We start from the raw sequence: 24,517 nt of genomic DNA on the forward strand, positions 1-24,517 counted from the left end.
CGCCTACTTGGCGCCTATAATCGCATCTATAGTTTTAATGAGTGTCAGCTTTTTCAACCTCCTAATTATTATTGTATTGTTACATATGCCCACGTAACTGTTGCATCCAGCCTTTGTAACAATCCAACCTTTGTAGCGTTTAATCCAGCCTTTGTAGCGAACATTCGGTTTGCCCAATTGATTCAGCCGAAACGAATGATTTTACAAATATCCGTTTTAGGCTAAATAATATGTTGCGCTTCAGCCCAACCCGAATATTTTTCAATCAAAACTTTAAAGCATAAAACGTGTTTATTGTGCCTAATCACCACACAATCTTCTAAAATATTATCAACTACTAATGAAACCTATCTTTTTGCCACTCGTAAAAAACGTCAGTTATATTATCAGCAGACTGGCAACTATTCTTATGCAGCAACACCATGCCTGCCTGTTGATAGTAAAGCTCTATGTTACAAAAGAATAAGGAAGCATCTCTGTTGGTGTAAACAAACGTCGTAGTAACGTAATTTCAGCTATGAAAGTGGAAATTAGAACTTATGTTAAAACGTGTATTGCATTCAGCTAAGTGCACAATCCAGTTAATCGCATAATAAAGCTTGGCATATTGATTACACCATTAACTGGATTCTTATGCGCAGCATATATCATAGTGAACATAAATTCAGGATAAAAGTACTGCTTATATTTTTAGTAATGTAAGAAAGAGATTGAATTGTTTTGAACTGAAATAAATATCTGCCTCGGCAACATGCCCAATAGCCGCCATATTGTATAGTGTTTTTCTCAAGGAAACCACGTGCTGCAGGCTAGAAAAATAGCTTCGTGTCGTCATAGATAGTACACCGCTCTCGCGCATTATGCGCCAAAGTCCACCCTGACCAATCATTACACCTGGACCGACCACATCGGTTGAAATTCCCCCCACACACCAGTATATACCGCGATTTTAGTAAAACAAGTCAATTTAATGTTAAAGTTTGAATAGGTGGGAGCTAAAGAAAAGGCTAACCGCCGTCATTTTAGGCTATGCTCAAATAATCCCAAAGTGTTTGAGTTTAACTCGAGGGTCGCGAAATTGGCCAATTTTAATTAAAATCTTCGCGTGGATCAGCGGCCCTTGATTGCCGGCCAAACCAAAATGGGGACCCTGACCTCGAGCCTTCGTGTGGTTATTAGGCATGCTAGGCCGTGTAGAAACAATTTATTAGACGGCAAATATAAATCGGATTCATTAGAGCTGAGACATAGAGTTGCAAGGTGATACATAACCGTTTTTGTGAAACATAACCACATATCTTAAAATATTTAATCAAGTTTTGGAACAATCATGTTACGATTATTTTCCATTAAAACGTTCTATACTATTAATCGTGCTTGCAGTATGCGAAATATTTTTTTGGGTCTTACGGTTATTAGTAGGGATGTACCGAATATTCGGTTTGCCGAATTTATTCGGCCGAATAGTTCATTTTTGCAAAGATTCGGTAAATCAAATATTTTACGAGCACAAATTTAAAGCGTTAAACGTGTCTTTTCTGCTTATTAAGGGTATCACGCAATTATTCAAAAGCCCAAGCATAACCAAAATCGCTTCAATTTTTATCTTTTTCAACACATTATTGTTTTTCCCACTGTAGTAAAGAAAATTAGCAATTCTTCGGCAGGTTGCCAATCATCCTTTTTTCACCCCATATGACTAAAATGACGACAAAACACAACCATTCTGTACTAATTGCCTGTTAGATAAACTTTTTTTTCAGTTAAACGCTTAGCGTACCACTTTGCGTGACGTCATGAATGATTCGGTTGACTCGGTCAAATTTATTGGGCAAAACGCCGAATATTGGGTTTCGGCGAACCGAAATTTAGACGAATCGGTACATCACTAGTTATTAGTTTATCGTTTCCAAAACAAATAGTAAATCTTTGCTATAAAGCAAAAAAAAATATTTTTCGCAAGATAGAATTCAACAATATTTACCGGGTTTGTTAGCTTTTTCACTCCATCGCAGAGTTTCTCGACGCCTTCACTTTCGATCTCACATCCCCTCAGTATAAGTTGTTCCATGTTGTGAAGGCAAGGAGCCAGTGAAGCTGCTCCCGTGTTGCCGATCTTGTTGTTGGAGAGGTCGAGTGTCTTCAGCTGATTTTAATGCAACAAATATTATCACATTTATCGTAGTGACAAATTCAAGTAAATAAAAATAAACAACACAACTTGGGACTACGCCTTGTTATAAATGCTACAACTTTTTAACACTTAATTTCTGTTAAACTTTAAATTTGGCATTTCATCAGTTAAAGATAAAGTAAGACATGAAAACATGAAAACTAAGCTGTAGAATGTTCACACTATTTTTGTTAAAGAGAATTTACAAACCAATCCTGGCTTTTCTAGCTTAATGTAAGAAATTTATTTAGGTTAATTGCGTTGTTTAAATTCCGTGTTTAAGCGCCCTGGCCTTGCTTCTTCGATTAAATTTCTCATCCGTGTGTCGGGCGATGTGGTGTTATAGCAACACACGAGTAAAAAGTATGCGCTGCACGTTCCTTTCACTATACGTTGTTGTACGTCATGCTGAATACAAAAAAAGCTGTGCTAAAGTTGTTTGTTAGAAACAAAATGTGTGTATAAGGGACAGTGTCGCCTTCAAAAGATTTTCTAAGTAGATTGCTAATGTTTAAACACAACATTTGCACCATCCCAAGATCTATTGAAAATTTAATCTACATTTAGCTCCGTGATTTAAGAGTTGATCTGGCTCTGAAAGAAAATTTTCATCTGATCTATGCTACAAAAAAAAAAGAAAAGACACATCTTCAGATATGGAAGTGGAAAGTAGTACTTCTGTTAACAACGTGTGTTGCATTCAGATTATCGCATAATCCAGTTAATGTTTAAGAAAGCTATGTATATTCATTATACCAGGGCTCGGCAACCTTTTTTTGCTCTGCTCTGGATTCATATGCGTAGGATTCATATTTCATAGCGACCATGGAGTCAGGATAAAAATTTTACGTTGCTATTCTGGCACGGTCCTATGACATCGTTAATGCATTTCTATGCTGTGTCGCTGTAGCGCAGAAGTTTTCAAACTGTGCGTGGCCAAGCTCTGGTGCGTCGTTTCAATTTTCCAAGGGCGTCGCAGAATAGTTCCGTTTCGTGGATTTTTGTTGTTGTATCAATAAACGCAAATTTAATCAAAAGTTTCCTCATTGACTTTTATTTGCTGGTGCGTCGCAAGTCCAGAAAACGTTTCGAGATGCGTCGCAGCAAAAAAAGTTTGAGAACCACTGTTGTAGCGAATTGCCGAAGAGACATGGGCCCAGGGGGCTTAGAAGCCGGCAGTTGGGGTTAGAGTCGAGAGGTGGTTGTGTCGGGACTGTTATATATGTGCTGCTTGCTTTTTATTGTTTTTACACTTTTATCATTTTAATACAGTTCGATTTGAGTACTGACAGCCCGTTATTGCTACAGAACCTAAAAAGTGCGTTATAAAACTTGGCGAGCACGACAGGACTGCTGTTGTCAAAAGAATAAATCTCCATTTGTATCGTCCACAATATTACACTAGTTTGACATTCTAGAAAACTGAAAATGAAAACTGTGGCTTATGAGGAGTTCAAGAAACGAGCCACCGCCGTAGTTGCATGTAATTATACGAAGAGAAGGGTAAGCCTCCGACTGATGGCGAGAGGCACTCAAACAGTAGATGAAACCAACCGAAATTTTGTATTAGCTCTTGTAACGCTTGGATACCAAGTATCTTAAAAGACAACAAACTGAGAAACACCATCCTGTACACTTCTCTGCCTCCTGGCCTCCTGTGCTAACCGGCCTTGAGAACAAACGCCTCGCAAAGACCTTACCGCGCGAAAATTGCTCGAAGGAAGAACCAAGCTTCAGAGATGCGTCGGGTCGAGCAATTAACGCGAACGACTTTGTTGTTAAAAGTGAAAAGACCCAGTGTTAATGTTGCCCTTCTAAAACCTGAAGTTAACCTGGTCCCTGAAGAGTTGAAACGCTTGCCAGAGGAAATTAAACATTGCGGCTGGAACTAAACGATTTGAGAAATGAGACCAAACGTTTCTCCTCTCGTCTGTGCTTTAACTGCAATGGCGATGGACATTTCGCAAGAAATTGCTGGCAAGAGAGACCACGTTCCCCTATCAGGGACCCGGGTTAAGCACCAGGACACAATAACTCATTTAACACCAACGTGAGCAAGCTGTACAAGTATGCCAAAATGATATTTCTTGGTTTACACTAATCGGCACTACGGCTGCTGTCAGTGTGGTGTCAAGTGTAGAAAACTTACATATGTGCAGTGCAGTCTTGCCGAATAATTCGCGCTTTGCCCCAACAGTAGCCGCATTCGAATGGAAGGTTTCAAAATCACTGCATCTGTTTATATGTTGTCGGATGTCGTCGAGGAGTGGCCTTCATCAAACGGCCACGTCGTCAGATACGACAGTCAAGATTTTATCCAGCGCCCGAATAAATATATAGCCAGAGTGTCGAGTATTTTTTGAGAGCTGTTAGTGTTACTATGAGTTTTGTACTTTATGGTAGATCATAAAATAACGGATCAAAAATGCTTTAGCATGCTGTGACGCAGCTACAGACGAATCCAGTTAAACCAATACTGTTTAGTCGCACAATCCGTTTGGTTGCATAAAGACCGTAATCCAAAACGGTAGCTCATTTGGTGATAAAATCAAATTATTTTACGAGCACAATTTAAAGCGTAAAACATATCTTTTCTGCTTCTTAAGGGTACCACGCAATCTTTCAAAAGCCCAAACATAACCAAAATCGCTTAAGTTTTTATCTTTTTCAACACATTATTGTTTTTCCCACTGTAGTAAAGAAATTACTAATTCTTCGGCATGGTGCCAATCATGCATTTTTCAACCCCATATGACTAAAATGACGACAAAACACAACCATTCTGTACTAATTGCCTGGTAGATAAACATTTTTTCATTTAAACGCTTAGCGTACCACTTTGCGTGACGTCATGAATGATTCGGTTGATTCGGCCGAATTTATTTTGCAAAACGCCGAATATTGGGTTTCGGCGAACCGAAATCCAGACGAATCGGTACATCACTAGTTATTAGTTTATCGTTTCCAAAACAAATAGTAAATCTTTGCTATAAAGCAAAAAAATATTTTTCGCAAGATAGAATTCAACAATATTTACCGGTTTTCCTAGCTTTTTCACTCCATCGCAGAGTTTCTCCACGCCTTCACTTTCGATCCCACATCCATACAGTATAAGTTCCTCCATGTTGTGAAGGCAAGGAGCCAGCGAAGTTGCTCCAGTGTTGCCGATCTTGTTGTGGGAGAGGTCGAGTATCTTCAGCTGATTTTAATGCAACAAATATTATCACACCCATCGTAGTGACAAATTTAAGTAACTAGAACTAAACAACACAACTTAGCCTTGTTATAAACGCTACGATTTTTTAACACCTAATTTCTGTTAAACTTTAAATTTGGCATTTTATCAATTAAAGATAAAGTAAGACATGAAAACATGAAAATTAAGCTGTAGAATGTTCACACTATTTTTGTTAAAGAGAATTTACTAACCAATCCTGGCTTTTCTAGCTTAATGTAAGAAATTTATTTAGGTTAATTGCGTTGTTTAAATTCCGTGTTTAAGCGCCCTGGCCTTGCTTCTTCGATTAAATTTCACATCCGTGTGTCGGGCGATGTGGTGCTATAGCAACACACGAGTAAAAAGTATGCGCTGCATGTTTGTTTCACTCTACGTTGTTGTACGTCATGCTCAATACAAAAAATCTGTGCCAAAGTTGTTTGTTAGAAACAAAATGTGTGTAGAAACAAATCTGTTCTATGCTAAAAAAAAGAAAGAAAGCATCTCTGCCGACGTATACGAGCGCCGTAACGTAATTTCAGCCATGGAAGTGGAAAGTAGCACTTCTGTTAACAACTTGTATTGCATTCAGATTATCGCATAATCCAGTTAATCTTCTAAGAAAGGTAGATATATTCATTATACCAGGGCTCGGCAACCTTTTTTGCTCTGCTCTGGATTCATATGCGTAGGATTCATATTTCATAGCGACCATGGAGTCAGGATAAAAATTTTACGTTTTTTTTACTGGCACCGTCCTATGACATCATTAATGCATTTCTATGCTGTGTCGCTGTAGCGCAGTAGTTTTCAAACTGTGCGTCGCAACGCTCTGGTGCGTCGTTTCAATTTTCCAAGGGGGTCGCAGAATAGTTCCGTTGTGTGGATTTTTGTTGTTGTATCAATAAACGCAACTTTAATAAAAAGTTTCCTCATTGACTTTTATTTGCTCGTGCGTCGCAAATCCAGAAAACTTTTCGAAAAGCTTCGCAGCAAAAAAAGTTTTTAGACTTTATCATTTTAATACAGTTCGATTTGAGTACTGACAGCCCGTTATTGCTACAGAACCTAAAAGGGCCGTTATAAAATTGTCCAGCACGACAAACTTTTGTCAAATTGGCGAAAAAAAACTGTTGTCAAAAGAATAAATCTCAATTCGTATCGTCCACAATATTACACTAGTTTGACATTCTAGAAAAATGAAAATGAAAACTGTGGCTTATGAGGAGTTCAAGAAACGAGCCACCGCCATAGTTGCATGCAATTATACGAAGTGAAGGGTAAGGCTCCGACTGGCGAGACGCACTCAAACAGTTGATGAAACCAACCGATTTCGTATTAGCTCTTGTAACGCATGGATACCAAGAAAACAAACTAAGAAATATCATCCTGTACACTTCTCTGCCTCCTGTGCTAACCGGACAAACGCCTTGCAGATACCTTACCGCGCGAAAATTGCTCGAAGGAAGGACCAAGCTTCAGAGATGCGTCGGGTTGAGTGATTAACGCGAACGAGTTTGTTGTGAACAGTAGTGAAAAGACGCAGTGTTAATGTTGCCCGGCTTAAACCTGAAGTTAACCTGGTCGCTGAAGAATTGAAATGCTTTGCTGAGGAAAATAAACATTTGCGACTGGAACTAAACGGTTTGGAAATGAGAGCAAACGTTTTTCCTCTCGTCTGTGCTTTCATTGCAATGGCGATAGACATTTTGCAATAAATTGCAGGCAAGGGAGACCACGTTCTCCTATCAGGAGTCTGGGGTAAAGCACCAGGACACAAAAACCAACAAGTATGCCAATGTTAACATCAATGATATTTCTTTGTTTACACTAATCGGCACTTCGCCCACTGTCAGTGTGGTGTCAAGTGTAAGAAACTCACATATGTCAAGATGGAGTCTAGCCGAATCATTCAAGAGCTAATTCATGTTTGATTTAGCGTCGCTTGTATCAAAACCACTGCATCTATTTATATGTTGTCGGATGTCGTCAAGGTGGCCTTCATCAAACGGCCACGTCGTCAGATACGACAGTCAAGATTTTATCGAGCGCCTGAATAAATATGCAGCCAAAGAACCGTGTATTTTTTGAGAGCTACTTAACACACGTAGTGATACATGCTGTTGCGTAACCGTTGCCGTTGTGTTATCACGGAGTATCAATGGGGCCGTATGTTATCTTTGTTACAAATTATATACCTATTCTATAACACAGGGGTCCGCAAATAGTGGGTTGCGACCCAAATTTGGGTCGCAAGACCTTCCAGTCCGGGTCGCAAAATATTTTTAAGTTTCCAAGAATATAAGCATGGCATCCAGAGGCGCCGAGTTTTGCAAAAAAATGCAATGGGGCGGAGGTAAAATATGACGTCACTTTGTATGACGTCACCAATGCGGGCAACCACAAGAACTCAAAAGCCCAACAAACTTTCAATAGAATGCAACGTTCGAGAAAAATACTAAATGTTTGAAATAATATTCAGCTGGCAATTGCATTATGTTGCTGTAGCGTTTATCATTGGTTTAGTAAGGTTTAAAAAATGTTTCGTCAAGTTGTTGCTGCTTTATATCACCTTAGATAACAATTTATTACTACACATTTGCATAGTACAAAGGCCGAACATTTAATGACAGACAATTGTGTGTTTGACGTCATAAACAAGGCACTAACCACTACAGGTTGCAGTTTTAAGTCACGTTTTGTGGTTGAATCGCCATTACGCTTGTTAAAGGGCAAAATTGTTGCTAATATTCTTCAGATTTTACGATATTTCGTACGATACCGCCACGAACTAACCAAAATTTCCACGGTGGCCGCCACCGTGCTTTACAAACCCAAGGTGGCGGCGCCACCCCGCCACCGCCTACTTGGCGCCTATGATCGCATCTATAGTTTTAATGATTTTCAGCTTTTTCAACCTCCTTATTATTATTGCATTGTTACATATGACTACGTAACTGTTACATCCAGCCTTTGTAACAATGCAAAAAGTTAAGCGTACCTGTGCTAGCAGTCATGCTTTTCTGTTACCATTTTGCAGAATAAATGCGTTCGTTTACCTATTGTTTTATGTGCTTAGTTTCGCTTAATTTTGTGCAAAAAAAAACAGCAACTGACAAAAGCCCAATATCAGTCTTAGTATTGATATCTAGTTGCTTAGTATTGTCCACAAACTTACATTCTAACAAAATGCTTGGGTCGCAAGAATTTAGAGCATTTTTTGATGGTCGCGCCAAAAACTCTTTGCGGACCCCTGCTATATCACACTGTAGCTTGGTAAACGTGTTACGTATTTACTTTGATACCGTTCTTTGACGTCAAATTTTGCATGGCATGTGTATGTTACGTCGCTTTAACGAATTTTAAACGTGACGTGGCCCCACGAGGTTTGAAAGACGGTAGTTGGATATGAGCAGGGGTTGTGTCGCGGCTTCATAACTGTCGCTGCTTGTCTTTCATCGCTTTATATTTTACTATTTTAATAAGAGTTTGAACTGGGTACTGTCAGCCCGCTATTGCAGCAGAACCAAGAAAAGGCGTAAAACATGTTTGTTTCACTATGAGTTTTGCACTTGATGGTAGATCATAAAATGGCAGGCCAAAAATGCCTAAACATGCTATGACGCAGCTACAGACGAATCCAGTTAATCCAATACTGCTTAGTCGCACAATCCGTTTAGTTGCATAAAGACCGTCATCCAAAAGGGTAGCGCATTTGGGGATAAAATCGCCCGGTTAATCGCACACCTTTTCATAATATAATCTATATAATCGGATAGATTTTGAACAAAATATGTGACTAACTGGAAAGTGGATTTCTATGTAAATGATTTCTCATAACACAGTAAACGTAACTCATCGGCCATGGTTTGAAAGTGTGACTTGCCGAGTGGGAGATGAGACAGACCTCTTTATCTTTTCCTCTTCTCTATTTTCGTAACACACTTTTTTGCTTTTAAAATTTGTCAAAGAAAACCGTCGTGGGCAATAAGTCCGAACATCTGTATTAGGACAAAAACAACTATAAAAAAAGACTAAACGGTTTGTGCCATGTTGTAGAATGTGTGTGTACATTGCACATCACGACTTTGCGCTGTTTTATTTACGCCATGCTACAACAAAGGGAAAGGAAGCATCTCTGTCGACGTGAACGGGCGCCATCTCTGTCGACGTGAACGGGCGTTTTATATTTTTTTATTTGTGTTGCTGACTATTCTTGTAACACACGTGACCGATGCCACCATTACGGTCATAGTTTCAAAGAGTGACGTAATCTGTTGACCGGGAGAAGATATCGGTTTTTGTTACAACTTTTAATTTTTTTTCTTCATTTGGGTAACTTACATCTCTCACTATTTTTCGCTTCTACAAATCACCAGAGAAAAGCAACAAATCCGAACATCGGATTTAATACAAACATTAATACTTAAAATGAAATAGAATTGGCGCAGCAATTATTTACAAAGTATGGTCAAACTTTTGGCCATGTTGTAAAGTGTGCGTGCACATTGCTAAACTTTTTTAATACACAACATTGGCAAAATTCCACGACAATGAAATTGTGAAAATTTAATATCATAATTTGCGCTGTAAGAGTTGATGTGGTTCAGAGATGGAAATTTCATTTGTTTTATGCCACAAAAGAGAACGGAAGCATCTTTGTCGACGTAAAAGAGGTTAAAATGTCATTCAGCTATGGAAGTGGAAATTAGCACTTCTGTTAAAAACGTGTTCTGCATCCAGATTTTCGCATAATTCACTTATCGCACCAGTGTAGCGACCTCACTACCGTGTTTCACTTATGCGCATGTCTATGTCATAGCAACCATGGATTCTAGTTGTTTGGATTCAGGCCAGATGCTTTGATACATTTTCCCGTGTTTCCCGGGGATTGTAAACTATTTTAGGCGTTTTTATTCCTAAATATTTGTGGTTTTTTGAAGGCCGGTCCGCGATAAAATTCAAAAACGGTCCGCAGTGCAAAAAAGGTTGCCGAACCCTGTGCTAAGTCACATACAACTACGGAATTTAGATCGCCAACTGCTTATAATGAACACACAATTTAACAAAAAATGCAAATAAACAGTTATGGTGTAAATTGATTATTTAGTTTAAATTGTGTTGAGAAACAGGTCAAACTGCTTTGAGACGAAATGAATTTCAGTTATCAACATAACATCGTCTTTGCTGTTGCGTCACTAATGCCCAGTAAACATATTTTATTTTTATTATGTTTTTTAATTTACCGAAGTTACGCTACAATTGTTTTGATGTCAAATTCTGCTTTAAGGTGTTTTGCGTTTATGTTAATATTAATTAACACCACAATAAAGTTTCAACAAAGACAGAACTGCTGGGTCTTCTACCTTTTTTGTGTTGTGTGAAATTTTACTTTTGATTATTGCGACCACATTAACTTTACAGTTGATTTAATTGTGACGACAGATTTGAATGCTGTCGCAACAAAGGTATATTAGAGTGACAATCATCACCTGTAATATTTAAAAATCTTTCGCACCCAGAGCAACGATTTTAAAGCACCGGTTGTCAGTATAAAGATATCTGCAAAGAACAATTACATGCTTATAAAAATGCATTTTTTAAGATTAAATGAGGTTGAAATAAACCGGTTGCACCGTTTGTAATTATATAAAATCTTGTATATTACTTAAATCGAAATTCAACATTTTTTACCGGCTTTGTTAGCTTTTTCACTCCATCGCAGAGTTTCTCGACACCTTCACTTCCGATCCCACATCCCCACAGTATAAGTTGTTCCATATTTTGAAGGCAAGGAGCCAGCGAAACTGCTCCCGTGTTGCCGATCTTGTTGTAGGAGAGGTCGAGTCTCTTCAGCTGATTTTAATACAACAAATATCATCATGTTTATCGTAGTGACGAATGCTAGTAAATCAAAATAGACAAACCAACACAAATTCTGATTACGCCTTGTTATAAATGCTGCGACTTTTCATTGACGGATTTAATTAAAACCTGCCATCAGATTTTTGTTTTTTCTGAAGCTTGTGCTTTGCCAAACATTCCTTATATCGTTGAAGCATATTGTTATATTTTTTCATTTTGCAAACCCGCCAAAATCGTTGCTCTTATGAAAATACACCTAAAGCGAGCGTTCGCTGTTTATTTTGTGAAGATCAAAAACAGAATGATTCCCAACGCGCGACAAACATGAAAGACACAATTAAGACGCTTCGCCAGTCGCGGGCCTGTAGAGACGCCACACAACTTCCCCCAGAAGTTGGATAAGCACAAATATAACGATACTTATATTTCCCACAGCACAAACTTCCGCGAGGTTTATATGCGTAGTGTGAGTTGTGATTTGCTATTTTACAATTCGTAATTTAAGTTGATGTTGTCGACAAATAAAAGACGACACAAAGACAAAATCCAATGAACTAAGCTGGTCAACCAAAACTTGCCCCGTGTTTTATTTTTTGATTTTTTCAATTATTTTTATGTTTATTTTACATTGGTTTAATTTCTTTGTACTTTTGGTTATTTATGCTTTTGTCATTCATATCTTATTGTACTAATAACATGATTTTCCTGCTAGGTTTCTTTTCCCGTCAAACCCCACCTTCTTTCCCTAATACGGGTGGCTGGCATATAGTGCCCACTCAACTGGTCCCACCAAGTTTCCTCCACTATTTAACGTTGTGCGCAAAATTGTATGTTTTTCGGGCCCGCCTTTCCACTTGTTTATATTTACCCTTATATTTATATGATATATACAGCGATGTTTACTTCTCAGCCTGTAACGACCCCATTATATACTGAAACATGTAACCATCAATTTCAGCCAGCCAAACGCACAAGTAAAGTTTTTACCCGACATGCGTGCTTGGTAATGATTGGATATTAGTCATGTGACATTTTATTGAATTTCCTTTTATAAATGGTTGTAAACGTGGTGATATAGAGTGTCGCAGTTGTGCTGTTTATAAACGTTGAAGTTACGCAGTTTTGCCTTGATTTTAATTGTTTAGATATGCATAAGGTTGTTTACAGTTGAAACCCTGTTTGTTGTGACCATCTCACCGCTTTCTCGTTGCCAACAATAGCCGCATTCGAATACAAAGGCTAATAAATGTTTATGTTAGCGTTGCTGATATCAAAACCTCGGCTTCTGTTTATGTGTCGTTGGATGTGGTCGAGAAGTGTATTTTGTAACACTGTGTGGTTAAATACAAGTTGATGACGCGCCCCGGAAATGATGGGACAGTGCCCTTGTTACCCAAACCATGGATTTTACTGATTCCTCACTAGTGATCGAGAGAAACATCGAAGCGTGTTTAACGATATTGCAGTAAGTCGCAAACAAACAGTGTTTGGGGAATGATGAACACCAAATGCTGCTTAGCAAACTACGTTTTTCCAGATGTCATTGCAAAAACAAGAAAATGACGCAATCTAACAAGTACTTGCAAAACACTGTGTTTCGTTTGCAGTTGCATCAGATTGTCTTGTCTTTTTTTAAACTCCACTTAATATAGATACTGGACAATCGGCTACTATTCTACAACACCCTTGGCGAACGGCCACATCGTCAGACATGACAGCCAGAATTTTATCCAGCGCCCGAATAGATATGCAACCAAGGACGGAGTTTAAGCGCAATAAATTGGTGCTGTGTCTTGACACATGTATGATATATGCTTTTACATAATATCGTGTTGTTTGTTTCATTTTAGTTCTCCGCAGACGAATCCAGTTAATCCAATACTGGGTAATCGCCCAATCCGTTTAATTGCATACAGATGGTGAATCCTAAACTGTAGCTAATTAAAACATCGACTGGTTAATCGCATACCTTTTAATAGCATATTCCGTATATTTGCATAAAAAGGATTGGTATATTGATTTTGCGAATAACCGGATTATGCCATTAACTGAGTCGTCTGTACAGCATATGTCATAGGGACCAAGGATTTTAAATTCTTGGATATATAGCTGACTAGTTTTCGCTGCAAAGACATTGAATATATACTGTTAGCCAGTGTGTCAGTGTTTGTAATTGTTAATCCTGTAGAATAAAGTGAATACTGCTCTGTACAGATCTAAATACGTGAGTTAGGTAAAATTACATTTACAATTTTATGGTGTGTCACAAACCACTCATTTTTACATACAAAAGCGGTTTGTTACTCAGTTATACTGGTAACATTTTTTACCACTATGTGGTTTGCATCGCTTCTTCCAATATATCAGTCAACACTATTATAGTTTTTTATGCTCATGTTTGTATCATGCAAAACATTTATTTTGCTTTCTCGCGTTTTGTGATTTTGCTTCGCAAATAGTTTACCGTTTCTCAAACAGATGTGTTTGTTGTTAAAAAATTCTCTCAACACATATTTCAACAACTTTTACCGGCTTTGTCAGCTTTTTCACTCCATCGCAGAGTTTCTTTACGCCTACACTTCCGAACTCACATCCACGCAGTATAAGTTCTTCCATGTTGTGAAGGCAAGGAGCGAGAGAAGCTGCTCCCCTGTTGCCGATCTTGTTGCAGGAGAGGTCGAATATCTTCAGCTGATTTGTTTACAATAAATATTATCACATTTATCAGAGTGACCAATGCTAGTAAATGAAAATAGATAAACCACAGTGACTTCGGATTACTCTTTGCTATAAATGCTACGACTTTTCATTGCCCGGATTTATTTAAAAAACCTGCATCAGATTTGCATTTTTCCGGATGCTTGTGCTTTGCCAAACATTGCTTATTTCGTTGGCTCATATTGTTGTAATATTTTCATTTTGTAAACCCGCCGAAATCGTTGCTTTGAACAAAATACACCTAAGGCGAGCGTTCGCTGTTTGTTTGTTGAAGAACAAAAATAAAATGATTCCAAACGTGCGACAAACATGAAAGGCACAATTAAGACGCTTAGCCAGTCGCGGGTCTATAGATTTGCTACACAACTTCCTCCCAGAAACGGGTGAAACACAAGTATAACGATACTTATATTTCCCACAGCACAAACATCCGCAAGATTTATATGCTTTGTGTGAATTTTTTGATTTGCTATTTTACAATTCGTAGTTTAAGTTTATGTTGTCCACAAATAAAAGACGACACAAAGACAAAATCCAATGAACTAAGCTGGCCACCAAAACTTGCGCTGTGTTTTATTTTTTGAATTTTTTAATTATCTTTATGTTTATTTTACATTGCTTTAATTTCTTTTTACCTTTGTTATTTATGCTTTCGTCATTCATATCTTAGTGTACTAATAACATGATTTGTTCCTAAATGTTTTTCTAAACTATAGTTTGCATGTTTGTTTGCTTTTTCGGACAAGTCGGTTAGTTTGGTTTGGACCTAGTGCCAGGTTTAAGTTTCAATGAAACAGGCTAGATTCGGGTCTGTAGAACAAAGTGATTAATGCTTTGTACAGATCTAAATATGTGAGTTAGGTAAAATTACATTTACATTTTTATGGTGTGTCACATACCACCCATTTTTACATACAAAAGATTTTTACGGTTCGTTACTCAATAATACTGGTGTCATTTGGTTACCACTGTGTGGCTTGCATCGCTTTTTCCAATAAATCAGTCCATACTATTACAGGCCCACTTTGAGAGTTGATCTGGTTCTGAGAAAGTAATTTTATTTACGCCATACTACAAAAAAGAGAAAGGAAGCACCTCTGTCGCGTAAACGGGCGTCGTAGTAACGTCATTTTAGCTGTGGAAATTAGTACTTCTGTTCAGAACGTGTTTTCCATCCAGATTTTCGCATAATTCACTTAATCGCACCAGTGTAGCGACTTTACTGCCGTGTTCGCTTATGCGCATCGAAACGTGCTATTTGCCGTTTTCTTTTAATCGCCATTGCCTCGTATAAAGGCAGGTTTCGCGTTGCTCTATCTCTTACACGCTACAACATAACTCGGACATGACGCCACTGCTCAATAAAGATTCGACCGCTTCACAAGAAATCTTTGTATAATGATTATGTGATGAAGTTGATTCATATGCGCAGCATCTGTTATAGCAACCATGGATTCAAGATAAAAACATGTGCTGTTTATATTTCCAATTATAGAAAAAAATGGTTAAATTGCTTTCTACTCAAATAAATATCAGTCAATCAACAGAACATTTCATTTTCAGTTTTACATCTACACAACAGATACCAGGTCGTATTCGCAAGTTAAGTAAAGTTACATTTAAACGTTTCTTCTTGTGGCGTCACATGCTAAGTCAGGTCCGCGAGTAGTTTGGTTTCAGGCCAGATGCTTTGATACATTTTCCCGTGTTTCCCGGGGATTGTAAACTAATTTAGGCTTTTATATTCCTAAATATTTGTAGTTTTTTGAAGGCCGGTCCGCGATAAAATTCCAATTTCAAAAACGGTCCGAACTGCAAAAAGGTTGCCGACCCCTGTGCTAAGTCACATACAATTACGGAATTTAGATGACCAACTGCTTATAAAGAACAGAGTTATGGCGTAAAGTTGATTGTTTAGTTTAAATTGTGTTGAGAAACAGGTCAAACTGCTTTGAGACGAAATAAATTTCATTCATTCAACATAACATTGTCTTTTCTGTTGCGTCACTTATCCCCACCAATCATATTTATTTTTATTATGTTTTTTAATTTACCGAAGTTACGCTACAATTGTTTTGATGCCAAATTCTGCTTTAAAGCGATTTGCGTTTATGTTAATATTAATTAACACCACAACAAATTTTCAATGAAGACAGAACTGCTGGGTCTTCGACCTTTTTTGTTGTGTGAATTTTTACTTTTGATTATTGTGACCACATAATCTTTACAGTTGATTTAATTGTGACGACATATTTGAATTCTGACGCAACAAAGGTATATTAGAGTGACAATCATCACTTTCAATATTTAAAAATCATTCGCACCCAAAGCAACTATTTTAAAGCGCCAGTTGTCAGTATAAAAATATCTGCAAAAAACATTTACATGGTTATAAAAATGCATTTTTTTAGATTAAACGAAGTTGAAATAACCAGGTTGCCACGTTTGTAATTGGATAAAATCTTGTATATCACTTAGATCGAAATTCAATATTTTTTACCGGCTTTGTTAGCTTTTTCACTCCATCGCAGAGTTTCTCGACACCTTTGCTTCCGATCCCACATTCATCCAGTATAAGTTGTTCTTCGATGTTGTGAAGGCAAGGACCCAGTAAAGCTGCTCCCGTGTTTCCGATCTCGTTGCCGGAGAGGTCAAGTATCTTCAGCTGATTTAATGCAACAAATATGATCATATTTATCGTAGTGACGAATGCTAGTAAATCAAAATAGACAAACCAACACAACTTCGGATTACGCCTTGCTATAAATGCTACGACTTTTCATGGACGGATTTAATTAAAACCTGCAATCAGATTTGTATTTTTTCTGATGCTTGTGTTTTGCCAAACATCGCTTATTTCGTTGGCGCATATTATATTTTTTTTCATTTGTAAACCCGCCGAAATCGTTGCTTATATACCTAAGGCGAGCGTTCCCTGTTTAATTGGTGAAGATCAAAAATAGAATGATTCCAAACGCGCGACAAACATGAAAGGCACAATTAAGACGCTTCGTAAGTAGCGGGCCTGTAGAGAAGTATAGGTTATGAACTAATAAATAAATATTACAGACTGACAGGTGTGACAAGATGGCAGATATACAAGTTGGATATGTGAATGAATTTCAATAAATATTCGTATATTGTCACCAAGACACAGATATATAGACAACACGATTCTACTTCTGCTACAGACATATAATCGACAATCGGTACACATGGCGATTCTACATATTGGCTCAAGTTGCATTAATACTTTGGTCTGTTGTGACACTTGCAAAATCGCATACGAATATTGTTATTTTCTTTCTGTATTGTGCACCCTGACTGTTTTCAGTTTTACTTTTTAGGTCATGCTTTGACTTTCAACAGTTTTGTTTTGTCTGTTTATTTGCGGACGTTATATGTTTTAATGCATTTGTTCTTGCTCTTGTGTATATCGAACTTAACAGTTTTATGTGGACAATTTCACATTTCACTTTATTTTCCACGCCCTTCTTTGTTTATATTTACCCTTATATTTATATGATATATACAGCTATGTTTACTTTTCAGCCTGTAACGACACCATTATATACCGAAACATGTTACCATCACTTTCAGCCAGCCTAACGCACAAGTAAAGTTTTTACCCGACATGCGTGCTTGGTAATGATTGGACGTTAGTCATGTGACGTTTTATTGAATTTCCTTTTATAAATGGTTTTAAACGTGGTGATATAGAGTGTAGAATTGTGCTGTTTGCAAACGTTGAAGTTACGCAGTTGTGCCTTGATTTTAATTGTTTATATTTGTGTAAGGTTGTTTACAGTTGAAACCCTGTTTGGTGTGACCATCTCACCGCTTTGTTGGCGCCAACAGTAGCCGCATTCGAATGGAAGGGCTAATAAATGTTTATTTTAGCGTTGCTGGAATGAAAATCTCTGCTTCTGTTTATGTGGTCGGATGTCGTCGAGAAGTGCATTTTTAACACTGTGTGGTTAAATACAAGTTGATGACGCGGTCCGGAAATGATGGGGCAGTGTCCTTGTTACCTAAACCATGGACTGATTCCTCAGTAGTGATCGAGAGAACCATGGAAGCGTGTTTTAACGATGTTGCAGTAAGTCGCAAGCAAATAGTGTTTGGGGAATGATGAACACCAAAAGCTTCGATTTTCCAGATGTCTTTGCAAAAACAAGAAAATGACAAAATCTAACAAGTTATTGCAAAACATCGTGCTGCGTTTGCAGTTGCGTCAGAGTATCTTGGCCGTTTTTTAACTACACTTAATATAGTTTGACTCCTATTCTGCAACACCCTTGACGAACGGCCACTTCGTCAGATACGACAGCCAAAATTTTATACAGCGCCGAAAATAGATATGCACCGAAGGACAGTGTTTAAGCGCAATACATTGGTGCTGTTTCTTGACACATGTATGATATATGCTTTAACATAATATTGTTTTGTTGTATGTTTTGTTTTAGTTCTACGCAGACGAATCCAGGTAATCCAATACTGGATAATCGCCCAATCCGTTTTATTGCATAGAGATGGTGAATCCTAAACCGTAGCTAATTAAAAAATCGACTGGTTAATCGCATACCTTTTAATAGCATAACCCGTATATTTGCATAAAAAGGATTGGCATATTGATTTTGCGAATAACTGGATTATGCCAATAACTGGAGTTGTCTGTACAGCATATGTCATAGGGACCAAAGATTTTAAATTCTTAGATATATAGCTGACTAGTTTTCGCTGCAAAAACAGTGAATATATACTGTTAGCCAGTGTGTCAGTGTTTATAATTGTCAATCTTGTAGAAAAAAGTTACTACTGCTTTGTACAGATTTAAATATATGAGTTAGGTAAAATTACAATTACATTTTCATGGTGTGTCACACACCACCCATTTTTACATACAAAAGCAGTTTGTTACTCAATAATACTGGTGTCATTTGATTACCACTGTGTGGCTTGCATTGCTTCTTCCAATAAATCGATCTATACTGTTATAGTTTTTTTATGCACATGTTTTTATTTTGCTTTGTAATTTTGCTTTGGCGCAAATAGTTTACCGTTTCTCAAACAGATATGTTTGCTGTTAAAATATTCACACAACATATATTTCAACAAACTTTACCGGCTTTGTTAGCTTTTTCACTCCATCGCAGAGTTTCTCGACGCCTTCACTTTCGATCCCACATGCAATCAGTATAAGTTGTTCCATGTTGTGAAGGCAAGGACTCAGCGAAGCTGCTTCCGTGCTGCCGATCTCGTTGAAGGAGAGGTCGAGTATCTTCAGCTTATTTTAATACAATAAATATTATCACATTTATCGTAGTGACGAATGCAAGCAAATAAAAATAGATAACACAACACTACATTTGATCAGATTACGCTTTGATATACAGTGTTGTAAATGTTGCAATTTGTTTAATCCCAAAAAAATAAACTCAACCCTGATTTAACTCAAACTAATAATTATTTTCAAACGATTCACAGTGGTGCATTTGCGTAGCAATTGTTTGATGGACGTTTCTGACAGAACATTTTTTATATCATTGCATGCAAATGTAGCGAAATTTTATTTGCTTGTTAGTTTTTGTCACTTATTGTTTTCGTTCTTTTTCGTTGTGGCACCTTCATTACGTTTTTGTGTTGTGGCACCCTCGCTGCTTCCCCTTAGGAGTGATTAGGTATGAAAGCGTTGATTGCGCCGGAATATGCCTTCCTGTTCCGCATGCCTTAAATAGGGCGTCACTAGTTGATGGTATGGCTTTTCTCTGGGCGCCGTGAAACTTAGTGATGTTGGTAATGGTATTGGTGGTGGGTTGCCACGTGCCCAGTGTAACGTCGTCGTTTTTACATTGTTTTAAATATAAGTCGCGCCCATAAGCTAGTGTGAGGGAGTATAATTGGCTTTAGTGGTGAGCCGTTATTGCAGGGTTCTGGACCTAAGCAGGTTTGGTGCATAAGATCGAGTTAGCAGGCCTGCCGAAATAATTCCGTAACAAATTGGCGAGCACGTCAGGACCCTGTCACCACAACACCGCTGTTTTAGTTTAAGAGAGAAGCCGGTTTCCGTTCGTTTTAGTTTGTTTTCGCTCATGTGTTGTATTAACGATGTTTTTTAATGTAATGATGAAATCTCCGCGTTATGGTGGAGATTTAGGTTTGCGTAATTTTACCGTGGTGCTGGCGACCTACTGTCGCGATGTTGGAGCTCCAGAAGGACACAGGACCAAGTTGTTACTTGATCTGGTTTCAGACGAGCAGTTGGCTTATTTTCGACGGGCGACGCCCTGTTCTGAAGTCAGCTATGAAGATTACAAGCGACTCGCCATGTGGGGTTGGTTGCAGACGTTTGGTGAAGGGCTTCGGGCCCATGTCGCTTCACCAAACTTGATGCCGGTGCTAGTCGACGGAAAATCCAGACGAATCGCTTCTCCTGATATATGCAAGGGGTCAGAAAATGAGTCCCATTAATTCGAAGAATCTATTCGACGAGCCGGTTGCTCTTTTTCTGCGTTTTCGCAAAGTGCATTTGGTATTTTTGTGACTGTGTGTTTTTTGGAAACACCTCTTGCGCCCATTAATAAGAGACGCATGAGTCGGAAACGCTGTGTTTGCAAACCTATGTTGTTGTGCAACAACCCCGTTATGGCCAAAAGTTTGTATTCCAGGCCGATATGATGTTTTGACTGTTGATGGCGCTGAACTGCTCTGTGTGCACTTTTAGAGCTGCTAACTGAAGTTTGCTTAATCCTACGGGAGTAGGACGAATTCAGGTTGAGGGGAATGTAGCGAATTTTTATTTTGCTAGTTTTGTCACCGTCACTTATTGTGTTCGTTGTGGCACCTTAATTACGTTTTTGTGTTCTGCCCCCCTCGCTGCTTCCCCCTTAGGAGTGATCAGGTGTGAAAGCGTTGATTGCGCCGGAATGTGCCTTACTGTTCCGCATGCCTTAAATAGGGCGTCACTAGTCGATGATATGGCTTTTCTCTGGGCGCCGTGAAACTTAGTGTTGGTGTTGGTATTGGTGGTGGGTTGCCACGTGTCCAGTGTAACGTCGTCATTTTTACATTGTTTTGAATATAAGTGACGCCCATAAGCAAAACCAGCGTGAGGAAGTATAATTGGCTTTAGTGGTGATCCGTTATTGCAGGGTTCTGGACCGGTTACGAATTAAGTAAGCAGGCTTGGTGCATAAGATCGATTTATCAGGCCTGCCAAAATATTAGGTAACAAATTGGCGAGCACGCCAGGACCCTGTCACCACAACACCGCTGTTTCAGTTTGTGAGAAAAGCCGGTTTCAGTTCGATTTAGTTTGTTTTCGTTTATGTGATGTTTTTTAATGTAATGATGAAATCTCCGCGTTATTGCCGAGATTTAGGTTTGCATAATTTTACCACGGTGCTGGCGACCTACTGTCGCGATGTTGGAGCTCCAGAAGGACACAGGACCAAGTTGTTACTTGATCTGGTGTCAGACGAGCAGCTGGCTTATTTTCGACGGTCGACGCCCTGTTCTGAAGTCAGCTACACTGTAAATGCTAAAGATGGATTTGTGTTAGGTGGATTTTTTTTCCACCCTTTTTCGTAGGTTGTATCTTTTATATGTACCTTTCCGGGCATATTTTACTCCTTTTGCCTTTACATTAAAGGTGGAATATGGTTTTTTTCCCCGTTGTGCCAGTTTCGTGGTCAACATTGTTTCTTACCGGGCGTAGCCCAACTAAATTACACTTTGTGCGTAAATTAACTTATTTGATTGTTGTTTACTGTTTTTTTATTCAGTAGTTTTGTAAAAGGCGTTGGAATAAAACGGCCGCCACCACACCAATGCTCAACTACTGCGCATGCGCGCTTGCATTTTGTAGACCAGGTTGCTGCGAAAAACACGCGTTTGAGTTTGTAGTCTGTGTGTTTATCTATGCTAATCAGGTAATGCTGTGCAGTCAGACAGTAAGAAGTTTAATCCGAAGTTTCTTAAAACAAAACGGTTTGTATATGCTGTGTTTAAATTGTCTTTGTTGACACGTTCTAATGCCCAGTGCAGCTATGCAGTGTTACTACTGAAGATTTCTAAAGTGCCGGGTTACATTACAATATTTGTTGTTTGGAATACGAAACTATGGTGTATGGAAAAACGCATATTTGTCATAAGTTGGACATTAGTATGTTACCTACTGCATTAGTTATTTTTGTTTTTTAATTTTTGGAGATGTTTTTTTCTTATGGTGGCATAGATTTACATTTTGATTGCTGCCACTACAAAATTAGTGACATATGTTTGTGATTAATGTTGTCGATGATCATCCTGTTTTTTTTAAGTGAAATTTGGTTGGTCATTTAAACGTGCTTGGTTTTTAGTTGGCAATATCTATGACCTATTTGTGAACAAACAGCTTCATGCATACTGTGTTCATTTATTATGCAAGTTTTGGCAGGTGGTAAAACTTGGCAGTGAACTTGCTGGTCCTTTTTATGCTTATACTTTACAACAGTTACATTAAATTAAAGTACCTGCATTGTTTGTAGGTTTACCACATTTGTGTTTTTCAGATATTCAGCAAAATGTCATTTACATTTCATGTGACACATAACCAAACAAAGCAACTTGTCACTGTAAAATGCCTCAATGACCTTTATGAGGAGATTGCCAATGTGTTTGGTACAAGTGATTTTAAACTTTAGTACTATGTTAAACAATATAGTGACTGGATTGATTTCGACACGCTTCAAGAAGCTCCTAACACAGGCAAACTTAAAGTAATAATTAAAGATGTGGAACAGCTTTAACATATAGAACAGGGGAATAGCTACTCTTCAACCATACCAGAATCAGACACAGTGGGATTGGTTGCAGGCGTTTGGTGAAGGGTTTCGGGCCCATGTCGCTTCACCAAACTTGATGCCGGTGCTAGTCGACGGAAAATCCATACGAATCGCTTCTCCTGATATATGCAAGGGGTCAGAAAATGAGTCCCATTAATTCGAAGAATCTATTCGACGAGCCGGTTGCTCTTTTTCTGCGTTTTCGCAAAGTGCATTTGGTATTTTTATGACTGTGGCTTTTTGGGGCACACCTCTTGCGCCCATTAATAAGCGACGCAAGAGTCGGAAACGCTGTGTTTGCAAACGTATGTTGTTGTGCAACAACCCCGTTATGGCCAAAAGTTTTTATTCCAGGCCGATATTATGTTATGACTGTTGATGGCGCTGAACTGCTCTGTGTGCACTTTTAGAGCTGCTAACTGAAGTTTGCTTAATCCTACGGGAGTAGGACGAATTCAGGTTGAGGGGAATGCACTAGCCAATGCGGCCAATCTCTCGTCACCAGCTGCACTGATGAGACCTTATAGGTCGAAACAGTGTGCACTGTCTGCAGCTTATCATTTATTGGCTCATATGCTTTAAGAATTTTCATGCTATTTCTTAAACGCCAAAGCGTTTTTTTTTAAATTGCGATTGATTAATCTTGTTTTCCGGAAATTAAGAAGTTGTCGCGGATCCCCTGAAAACGCTTGGCGGAATTCCAGGGTTCCGCGCACCCCCGGTTGAAAACCACTGGGCTAAGCGGTTGTGCAATGCAAACGCGAACAGTTAACATTATAAGGTGGTTATATGAATAAATTTTAGAAAATAATCCAATATTTTGAGACATATTGCCAACAAGACAAAAAGAAATGGACAACACGATTGTACTTCTGCTGCAGATATCTAAAAATGATTGACAACGGATACACATCTTGTGCGTTATACTTTGGTATGTTGTGACACTTGTGATGTTTGCATACGAATGTTGTTATTTTTTATACTATTGTCCACCAGCAGTTTTTGTGTAGTTTTACTTTGTTAGCTCATGCTTTGATTTTCTATAGTTTTGTTTCGTCTGTTTATTTGCGCACTTTATATATTTCACTGCATTTGTTCTTGCTCTTTGTGTAAATCGAACTTAACATTACTATTTGGACAATTTCACATTTCACTTTATTTTCCACGCCTTTTTTGTTTATATTTACCCTTATATTTATATGATATATACAACTATTGTTACTTCTCAGCCACGACTCCATTATGTTCTGAAACATGTAACCATTAACTTCAGCGTAATGCGCAAGTAAATAAAGTTTCGACCTGACATACGTGGTCGGTAATGATTGGATGATAGTCATGTGACGTTTTATTGGCTTTCCTTCCATAAAGATGTTGTGATTTTGTAACGTGAATCGGTGTTCGCTTAGTTTCGTTATTCACTGTTAAGTTCGCACCTTTGTTTTCATGCTTATTTAATATCTAGTTATTGCACTTGTTTTACACAATAATCTTATTTATCTAATAATATATGTGTATGTATGTTTCATAATGTTTGTTTCGATTGTTGTCACGAATAATTTGCATTGATGAATTTATTTTCACGTTTTTTTTTTCACTTCTTGTTTTTCCGCTTTTGTTTTCTTGTCTAACATTTTAGGATTTTTAACTTAATACTTTTTTTTGTATTTTAAGACCAGTAAAATTCGAACGCATCCCCGCTTCAGTGATTTTGCATGG

General features: G+C 38.2%; 2 protein-coding genes across 2 annotated transcripts in view; both read right to left on the minus strand.

Moving 5' to 3' along the window:
- Positions 1-1,675: 1,675 nt before the first annotated feature.
- LOC145223781 (protein NLRC5-like) overlaps positions 1,676-24,517 on the minus strand; it is a 29,946-nt gene continuing 7,104 nt past the window's right edge. The window contains exons 3-4 of the mRNA XM_080090166.1: positions 1,985-2,146; positions 1,676-1,699 (exon numbers count right to left, since the gene is read on the minus strand). Coding sequence (XP_079946292.1) covers positions 1,676-1,699; positions 1,985-2,146 — 186 coding nt within the window. The remainder of the gene's footprint in view (positions 1,700-1,984; positions 2,147-24,517) is intronic.
- LOC145222309 (ribonuclease inhibitor-like) lies at positions 2,426-16,665 on the minus strand. The gene is made up of 5 exons (XM_080088405.1): positions 16,474-16,665; positions 13,785-13,946; positions 11,085-11,246; positions 5,211-5,372; positions 2,426-2,581 (listed from the first exon to the last, which is right to left on the minus strand). Exons 1-5 carry the CDS (start codon positions 16,663-16,665, stop codon positions 2,426-2,428), a joined length of 834 nt encoding a protein of 277 aa, XP_079944531.1.

Source organism: Phallusia mammillata, chromosome 4, assembly GCF_965637545.1.
Source record: "Phallusia mammillata chromosome 4, kaPhaMamm4.hap1.1, whole genome shotgun sequence".
Taxonomy (NCBI): Eukaryota; Metazoa; Chordata; class Ascidiacea; order Phlebobranchia; family Ascidiidae; genus Phallusia; species Phallusia mammillata.

Coding starts and splice junctions, on each gene's coding strand:
- LOC145222309 (XM_080088405.1), bottom strand. CDS start 16,665: ATGATCATATTTGTTGCATTAAATCAGCTGAAGATACTTGACCTCTCC. Junction 13,947..16,473: donor TGAAAAAGCTAACAAAGCCG/GTAAAAAATATT, acceptor TAAACAAATCAG/CTGAAGATATTCGACCTCTC. Junction 5,373..11,084: donor TGAAAAAGCTAACAAAGCCG/GTAAAAAATGTT, acceptor CATTAAAATCAG/CTGAAGATACTCGACCTCTC.